The sequence below is a fragment of the Eptesicus fuscus genome, chromosome 17, assembly GCF_027574615.1.
Source record: "Eptesicus fuscus isolate TK198812 chromosome 17, DD_ASM_mEF_20220401, whole genome shotgun sequence".
NCBI lineage: Eukaryota > Metazoa > Chordata > Mammalia > Chiroptera > Vespertilionidae > Eptesicus > Eptesicus fuscus.
In genome coordinates, this window is record NC_072489.1 from 3057134 (window position 1) to 3066605 (window position 9472).

The window sequence follows — 9472 nt, forward strand, 5'->3', positions numbered from 1 at the left end:
TTCAAATCGCAGCGCCACCATCTGTAAGTTGGGTGGCTGAGACAAGTCACTTCATTTCTTTGAGTCTCAGTTTTCTCAACTGTGAAATGGGCTGACCGTACTTTGCCAGGTGGGTGTGGGGTGGAATTAGAGCAGGTGCTTCCGCCTGGAGAGCCCTCTCAGCTCCTCTGCTGTGCTCTGACCCCTGGGGCCAGGGCTCAGGTCTCTGCCCTGGGAGTGGTTCTCAAACATGTCCACGTGCCAGCCTGCCTCGCAGGGCGCATCACAAGCCTCGGAGGCTGCAGACAGCTCAGCCCGCACCCGGCCCGGAGGAGCGGGTGAGCGGCAGTGCGTGCGCACAGAGAGCAGGGGTCTCTGGCTGGGTGGTCTGGGCAGGAAACGTTCTGCACTTTAGATACAGGCAGCCACCACCACAGGGAGGTCGCACCAAGTGCATGCCTTCCTTCCTGTGTCAGACCTTGCGCTGGGGCGGGGGGACAGAGAATGGCAGGCCAGCGGGGTGACCGGGAAAGCGCTCGCTCTGAGTCTCCCTTGGCTTCATCAGAAAAACTGGAAGAAAAATGCCCGCTTCCTGGAGCTGTGCTGATGCCCAAGAGGGGAATCCTAGGGTCCACGCCTGCTCTAAGAGGCAGCTGCCATTCCAGAAAGGGCCGCGCTCACAACTCCGGCCATTCCCACAGCGGCGCCAGGGACGGTGCCGGGGGCGGGCGGGGGGCGGGTGTCACTTGGTGCATGTGGGGAGTGGCGGGAGGTCGGGGCGGCCGGTGGCGGGGAGAGCGCCGCGCAGTTGCAGGTCGCGGGCTGCGCGGGAGGGAGCGCAGCGGGCGGCAGGCGGACGGCCAGGGCGGCTCCGCTCTTGACGCAGAAGGCGCCTCGGCCGGCCGGCCGGCAGGGGCACGCGGCGCGCCCCGTGGGTCCTGGGGTTGAGGGGCTGGGGCCCGGGTTCGAGAGGTCCGCCAGGGGAGCCTCACGCACCGGGGAGGGCGCCGGGGTCCGAGCCGCACGGCGGGGGCGGGGAGGAGCGCCACGCCCTTCGGCGGACTTGGGCTCCCGCAGGCGGCCTCGCGTCCGCACCTGCCACGTCGCGGCGCTGCCTCACCTGCGAGCCGCGGAGAGGAGGTAAGGCGAGCGAGGGGTGTCTGGGCGCCGCGGGCATGAGGGGACAGGAGCTGTTTGCTTGAAATTTCAGAAAACAAAGCAGACGTCCCTCTCTCCATTCTGCCCTCCCGAGCGTTTGCTAGTGGTTGCATTATTTACCAGTTTTCCTCTGACGGGGGGTGGGTGGGGCCGTGGGGGGAGGGGGTGGCAGGCTGCAGCGGAGGTCTCCCCCACGGTTGCAGGTAGGTATTCCCACCTTGGGAGCTGCCTGGGAGCTAAGTCCAGAGCGCACAGGCACTGCGTTCCACTGGTTTGGGCCATGGCGATGTGGCTTGGAGGTGCATCTGCATTCCTGTGGTCAGTTCCTCTGGTCCGCGGGCACGAATGTCTGTGTCATCTTTGCAGCCCTGTGTGTAGCATGGGGCCTGGACAGTGCTTACTGAGTGGCCGAGCGAATGCAGCAGGCAGCCTGCTGGGGTCCTCCCATCGGGTCCTCGCACTCTGATCGGTGCTGCACTTGGCCAGGTGGAGCCGTTGGCGTGGCTCGCTGCCTCGGACCGGCTTGGCGGAAGGTCAGCCAGGCCTTGGGTTTTGTCCCACTTGCTGCTCTGACAGCACAGTGCCTCGGCCACAGTTTGGGCAGCCGTGGCTGTTTTTTTGACCCTAATACTAGACCTTACATGTGGCTCTGGTATATTTCATTTTATCACATTCAGTTCCAAATGGCTCTTTTTTGCCAGATGACTGTGGTGCTAGAAAAATCTTCTTACCTCTGAGGCTTGGTGACCGAAATAAGCCGTGGGCTGGCAGTGGGATTCATGCCTTGAACTTGTCCTGGCCAAATGGGACTCATCTGTATAAGCCACCCCAAATGCACGGGGAGTGACATTTATGATGGCCGGCAAATAGATTTTACTCCTCCGGTTAATTTCACCCATACTCTGTACTAACTGCTCTAACTTAGCACTTGATCATGGAGAACAGATACCTGCTCACTAATAGACGAGACCATTACGTGGGACTTAAAGAATATCTGAGAGTATTTCTCTGTGAAAAGTGTTATTGAAATGGGTCCCCAGACCACGTGCTTGTCCTTGAGGCCCTCGAGAGGCATCAGCTCACAGGCCACTTATTAAAATACAGATTCCTGGGCCCCATTCCAGACTCACTCAGCTGCATCTCCCGATAAGGGGCTCTGGAACCTGCACCTGCAACGTGCCCCAGAGCGATGTGATTCGATGTTCCCCGAAGGCTGAGAACTGCTTGTGGGATTCGTGGGGATTAGAGGACTTATGAGGAAGGTGAGTCACATGATGTGTGCAATGATATGGTGGCGCTCCATCTCAAAACATCTGGCGTTACCACCTGGAGGCTCTGGAGTCCAAATTCCAATTTATCTTGTAGTGTGGAGGCTCCAGAGAAAAGGGGCAGGTGCCGGGGCATGGAGGTGTGGGCCAGGCTGGTGCATTTGGGAACTGCAAGCCGTTTCAGGTGACTTGAGATGGGCATGGAGGGAGCCCCTAGGGAGAGCGGCGGGCATCCCATGGCCCTGGCCAGGCAGGTGTGTACGCATGGCGGGCAGGAAGAGCCAGCGTGCTGATGACCCAGCTTTTGCATTCCCGGCAGTCTTCACTTTGCCATGTGTCGTCCCACAAACAAGGCTGGCAGGGCAGGTAGTGGCTGAGGCCAGGGGGGCGCTGTGTGTCACCCCCGAGGTTTTGGTCTGCCCTACAGGGCATGGCACGCGATGGAAGGACCTTAGCACACGGTGGCATTGATGCTGTCCCTACTTGGATAAAATTTGACAAGGAGATTTCTACTCATGCTCCCTGAACAATTCTCTCCCTGAACTTTGCATACAACAATCCAAATATTTTTTATTATCAAAACTCCTGCCAGGCCCGAGGTCAGAGATAAGTTTTGGAACAAGTTTTGGCATCAGACAGATCTGGATTTGAATTTGGACCCCATAACTTATTAGCTGTGTGACTATGGGCAACTTGCTTTACACCTCTGAGTCTCAGGTCCTCTAAGTCCCAGCCTTGAGGACCAAGCAGCCGCGAACATCTCTCCCTGAACCCTGCTCCTCTCTGGATTTCACACAGGAGGCACAATCCCTGAGTACTATTTGTCTCTTTGCTTTGCAGCTGTCATCACTGAACCTCCTGGAATCTTCTCACACGCACCATGAATATCTCTCATTTTCCGTCCTTGCTGCTCCCAGGATCCCTACAGGGTCAAAACAGCAGTAAGTCAAAGGGCATCCTGTACAACTTCTCTGACCACTGCCAGGACTCGGCAGACCTGATGGTCTTTATTGTTACCTCCTATAGCATCGAGACCATTGTGGGAGTCCTGGGCAACCTCTGCCTGATATGGGTGACGGTTAGGCAGAAGGAGAAGGCCAATGTTACCAACCTGCTCATTGCCAACCTGGCCTTCTCCGACTTCCTCATGTGCCTTATCTGTCAGCCGCTCACGGCCATCTATACCATCATGGACTATTGGGTCTTTGGCGAGGCCCTTTGCAAGATGTCAGCCTTCATCCAGTGCATGTCAGTGACAGTCTCCATCCTCTCTCTTGTCCTTGTGGCCCTAGAGAGGCATCAGCTCATCATCAACCCAACAGGCTGGAAGCCCAGTGTCTCTCAGGCCTACCTGGGGATTGGGGTTACCTGGCTCATTGCCTGCTTCCTCTCCCTGCCTTTTCTGGCCAACAGTGTTCTGGAGAATGTCTTTCACAAGAACCATTCCAGGGCTCTGGAATTTCTGGCGGATAAGGTGGTCTGTACCGAGTCCTGGCCACTGAGCCACCACCGCATCATCTACACCACCTTCCTGCTGCTCTGCCAGTACTGCATCCCGCTGGCCTTCATCCTGGTCTGCTATGTGCGCATCTACTGGCGCCTGCGGAAGCAGAGGCGGGTGTTCCACAAGGGCACCTACAGCTCACAGGCTTGGCAGATAAAGCGGATCAATGGGATCCTTGTTGCAATGGTGGCTGCCTTTGCCCTGCTCTGGCTGCCCCTGCATGTGTTCAACAGTCTGGAGGACTGGTACCATGAGGCCATCCCCATTTGTCATGGCAACTTCATCTTCTTGGTATGCCACCTGCTGGCCATGGCCTCCACCTGTGTCAACCCTTTCATCTACGGCTTTCTCAACACCAACTTCAAAAAGGAGGTCAAGGCCCTGGTGCTGACTTGCCAGAAGAGCACCCCATTGGAGGAGCTGGAGCACCTGCCCCTGTCCACAGTACACACGGAAGTCTCCAAAGGGTCTCTGAGGCTCAGTTGCAGGACCAACCCCACTTAGCCAGAACCAGAGCTTCTCCCTGCCTTGCTCATGCCAGGCTCCTTGACTTTGCTAAGTGGGCTTGTGTAAGCTGAGGGTGATACTCCATATTACTGGCTTTCTGGGGCCCAGGTAGGCTGGCAAGAGCCCATTTTTGCATCTATTTGCCTTGTGAAGCCTGACATTCAGCTGGTTCAGCTGTTTGTTCCTGGGGGACTTCTGAGTCTGGATTCTTCGGGTCACAGTGTGCCTTACAGCTTGAGCAGATGCCAGAGCCAGAGATGGTCTGCAAGTAGCAGGCAGGGTTCATTCTGGTAACTCAGCAACAGATGTCCGTCCTGGGAACCCAGGGTTCCACCTCTACCAATGAGACTGCACGGTCACTGTGGGGTGAGGGAAGGAGCACATGGAGTCAGAGCTCTGGATTGGTCAGCCCCTAACCTCTGTGAGAGACGATACTTGTGGATCTAAGCGGTGAAGGATTCTATGGAGGCAAGACAGTAGGGTTACTGTTATCTGATTAGCATGCCCAATGGCAGAGAACGGATTCTGGTAGCCTTGCGTCCTCACAGTCCTCTGAAGTAGGAAAATCAGCCCTGAGCAGCAGGAATTACATGATTCACATCCTATTCCATCCTTTTTCTCTTTCACTGCATCTGCCATCTTGTATGGAAATAAGCCTGTAAGTATCTCCCCTTAATAAGATTGTGAGGACCTTAAGGGTGACATCTGCATTGTCATAGAGCTTGTATCCTCCATGTCCCAGATAGGCCCTGGCACAGAGAGAGAGTTCCAGAAAGCTTTGCATGGTAAGCTGATGGGAAAAATGCCTGCTTAGCTGAGGACTGGTGCCCTGTGTCATGCTCAAGGTCGGGAAGGGCTCAGGTTGCTGCAGTCACATGTTATCATCTGCCTGTCCTTGCCTCCCAGGACCTCTCTTGACAAGACAGCTGTTCAGTGACTCTGTGACCTTCCCCAGTGTCGGCCACTGCTGAGGCCTACAGTGATTCAAGCCTCCTTCATTCCACACTCTGACCACGGAACTGACTTACTCTATGTGATGTGTCATGATTATTTCAAAGCCTCCTCACATCTTTGGGCCTCCCAGTGGCTTTCGGCAGTGGGAGGGGCAGGGGGTTCTTGGAGTCTGGCTTGATGGAGTACAGGCTGATAGCAGTAGGGGATCCCCTTCCTCCAGCCAAGGAAAATGGTGAAAGGGCTGTGATGAGGATGAATATCTCACCTTGGAAGTCATGGAGCAGTTTTCTGGACGCTGAGCCGGATCCAAGGCTTCATCTGTGTGTGGACCAGATCACTGGTCCTTGCAGAAGGCAGAAATGTCAAGATTGCTCATGGACCACTTTGGATGGGATGACCGGGCCTGACAGTAGAATAGACAGTGGCCGGCCCCATCGTGGCCTCCCAGGGCAGGGTATTCAGGTGCCTATAACTCTAGAGGAGCCTCACTGTTAGGCTCCTGGGACTGACAAAGGGCCAGACAGCAGGAGATGGAACAGTCATATCTGACTATCTTTCTGGCCTGGCCCCTAACCAAGAATCTGTGCAGCCAACACCCAAGACAAGTGCTCTTTGAGTCATCAGCTCCCTTCCTGGGACTGTTTGTTTTGTCCCAGGTTTTGGCCACTCTCCCATTTTGTTCCTTTCTTCAACTTTGTCCTAGTTTTTGGATAGATTGTTGAGACTTTCTTAGATGCAACTTGTGCTTGTTCTATGGTGCCATCTGCTGCTGGCTGTTCCAGGCAACCACCTGCCAGCAAAGCCCAGGCTTGGGACCCATCCCAGCAAGATGTCATTGACCAGACTCCCCCAGGAACTGGAGGCCTCAGGCCCCTCTATATCCCATGAAATTGCCTGGAGTTTGCTTCACATTACTCTTCTAGGTGGTGCCAAGATGTGTGAGGACCAGGGACCAGGCTATGCATCTGGTGAAGGTCTGGGCGTTAGGAATTGGGGTAGTGGGTGGAGGCCTTATCAAGTGTCATCTGTGCTTTTCTCACCTTGCTTCAGTTGGCACGGCCTGCCTAGATGGTTGTCTATTGTTCCTGGTTCCCAATGACCCTTGGAATTGCCTGGCTACCCAGCACCCTGGGAACTTGCCGCTCAGAGTGTCTTCAGAAGACCAGCAGCCTCAGCATTACCCAGAGCTTGTTAGACATGCAGAACTTGGTGTTCCCACCCCAGACCTTTTGAATCAGAATCTGCATTTTATAAAAATCTCCAAGGTAGTGGTACAGACATGCAAGTTTGGGAAGCTCTGCTCTAAGAAACAGTTTGTCCCGGAACTTGGAGCACCTGAAGATACCTCTGTGGCACCAGGCATTGGCCTTTAGGAATTCCAGTTCTGGGGATATGGCTTTAAAGGGTTATTGATGAAAAGGTTTTGGTTGGTTATCTCTTCTCTGGCTGTATGCGAACATATTTCTTCTGAAGTCTTCTCATTCCTTCAATAAATATTTGCCAAACAACAGTTTGCATAGTTATATTCTTATGAACATGCCTCTCTGTATTCTGCGCTATTTCATTTAAAACTGTATCATCAAGTGTTTTGTCCTGCTGGATATTATTTTTGACAGCTGATTAAGAGGTTAGAAAATGCTGCAGTGAAAGCTGGTTCCCCTGAACAGAATCTCTCAGGCTCCCAGAGGAGCCTTGGCTGGCCCAAGTAAGGACCTGTCCCTGCTGGTAGTGAGAGGAGCCCATCTTTGGAAGAGCATCATGGCAGCAATTGGAGACTCTCACCCACAAAAAGTGCCTGGGAACCATTAACGAGTGCAAAGCCTTATCAAATCCTGATGGTGTGAGCTTAACTCGTCTAACTCTAGCCCTTCCTTTTTCAAGAAATGACCTTGCTTGCTTTTTCCATTGTAAAACAAATCAGATTTCAATCATGAAAATATGCAAACTACACAAAAACAAAACGAAAGAGGAAATCATGTTCCTCTACAGAAAGATAATCATTATTTACATTTTGTGGAGCCATTTCTTTAGTTTTTATTTATCTAGTGTTAAGTTTTATTATTTTTAAAACATGTTGAGGTCATACTGTTATATATAATACTTAAGCATAGTTATATATAACTAGAGGCCCAGTGCACAAATTTGTGCATGGGTGGGGCCAGCTGGCCCGCCCTGATTGGGCAGAGGGCCAATCGGGGACAGGGCTGGCTGAGGGGAGGGGCCGAAGGCAGTTGGCCAGCCAGCCCCAGCCCCTGGTGGAACTCCTGGTTGAGGGAACAATTTGCATATTAGCCTTTTATTATTTAGGTTACTTAAGGATTATTTTATATCTTTTTTACTTAACCTTATAATAATTTTTATTAATTCATTTAACAACTATGTCAGACAGATGGTAGGGGCTGGGAGACAGTGGTAGATAAAACGAACACTGTCCTTGTCCTCATGGAGCTCAGAGACCAGTGACTAGATCCATCCTGTGTCCTTATCATCATCAGTTGCAGCATTTTTAGATGCTTCTAGACCCATTACCTAGATTTCTGTGATGAGCTTCTATGCAGAGGACTTTTTCTGTATTTGGAATTATTTCCTTAGGAGAGATTTTCAGAAGTAGAATTAATGGGTAAAAGGGCATGGGCACTTTTCAAGGCTCTAGATGTGTGCTGCTGAACATTTCCAAAGAGCCAGGGGTGATTTGCACTCTGACTAGTGCTGGTTTCGTGCAACCTGGACACTGCTGAGGAATTACCTCTAAGGAGGAGGTCTCCATTATTCACTAGGTCACATCCCCTCTCATCTACCCATGACTGTCACTCCAGCATCATGAGTTTTCTGGGCTTTTCTTTACACATAATTCCTCCAAAGGCTTGTCTAATCTTGAAGTCCCTGTTTCCTTTCCTCCCATGCTCTTTTGTATTCATCTGTTCATCCACATAGCTCATTGCAAGGTTTCTAGTAACCTCCATGTTTCCAGATCCCATGGTCAAGTCTCAGTCTTGTCTTATGTGACCAGTTAGCAATATCTGGCAGTTACTCAACCCCTTCTCCTTGAAACTCTTTCTGCTGTGGCTTCATCAGGACACCACACTATGGCCATCCCTGTTTTCTTCTCAGGCTCCTTCTCTAGACGCTTATCTCCCTCACCTCAGAACATTGGCAAGTCCCCAGGTGGCCATGAAGACCCATCTGTCTCATTCCTTAGGTGGGCTCATCCAGTCTCCTGGCTTTTCACACACCCAAGTGATTAACAGTCTAATGCTCCCAGCTGTGAATCTCCAGAGCATGGGAGGACTTTTCCCTGCTCTCCAGATTTGTATCTCCAGCCACTGCTCTGTGTTTCCTGGACACCCAGGCAGCATCTCAAGCTCAGCCTTTTCGAAGGCAGACTCCTGATCTGCATCTCCACCTCTTCTTCATCAGTCCCCCCTCTTTTATTAAATGGCACTTTCTCTTTTCATTTACTTGGGCCACAGTCTTAGGGATTATCCTTTTGTTCACAACCCACAACTCTGCCTTCAAAATGCATTTAGAATGACCACTTCTTACCGCCCCTGGCTCTGTCACCTGGTCCAAGCCACCATCATCTCTACCAGGATTAGTGGGGTGACCTCCTCTCTATTCTTTTAGTCAGGGTGACCCTTTGAAATCTGAGTCAGATTCTTCCATACCCTTCAGTCAAAGCCTATCATTGGCTTCCTGACACTCAAAGCAAAATTCCCTGTCCACAACTGGCTGTCTTCCCTTCTCAGACCTCACTTCCTACCACCCTTTCCCTCACCCACCTCCCTTCAGCAGTGCTGTTCTCTCTGCTGTCTCTGGAACACTCTGAGATTGCTCCTACCTCAGCCCTTTGTACTTCCCACTCTGGTTTTTATTCCCTTACTCCCTTCACCTTAAGTGAGCCTTTATCATATGATTACTTCCTCATCCATGCTCTAATAATAGACCCCCATCTCTGCACTCCTACTTTATGCCATAGGACTTAGCACACACCTGCTCACACACATTTACTTACCTTCCTGTTGAGCATCTCACTCCCTCATTAGGAGGCAAACACCAGAAAGCAGGGATCTTCTATGTTTTCTTCACTATGTAGTCCTCAGAA

General features: G+C 52.1%; 1 protein-coding gene across 3 annotated transcripts; it reads left to right on the forward strand.

The window, feature by feature from the left end:
• The first annotated feature begins 816 nt into the window (after positions 1–816).
• On the forward strand, positions 817–6880 carry LOC103292886 (neuropeptide Y receptor type 4-2-like). 3 transcript variants are annotated; one of them, XR_008558704.1, is made up of 3 exons: positions 817–1119; positions 3246–5074; positions 5323–6880. XR_008558704.1 is itself a non-coding variant. In XM_054728752.1 (3 exons), the coding sequence occupies exon 3, from the start codon at positions 3286–3288 to the stop codon at positions 4411–4413; it is 1128 nt and encodes a 375-aa protein (XP_054584727.1). In that variant the 5' UTR covers positions 817–1119; positions 2262–2399; positions 3246–3285; the 3' UTR covers positions 4414–6880. The 3 variants fall into 3 exon arrangements, 2 of the variants coding, with proteins under 2 accessions (XP_054584727.1, XP_028012634.1); XM_054728752.1 differs by adding an exon at positions 2262–2399 and having other exon boundaries at positions 3246–6880; XM_028156833.2 differs by having other exon boundaries at positions 3246–6880.
• Positions 6881–9472: the final 2592 nt, after the last annotated feature.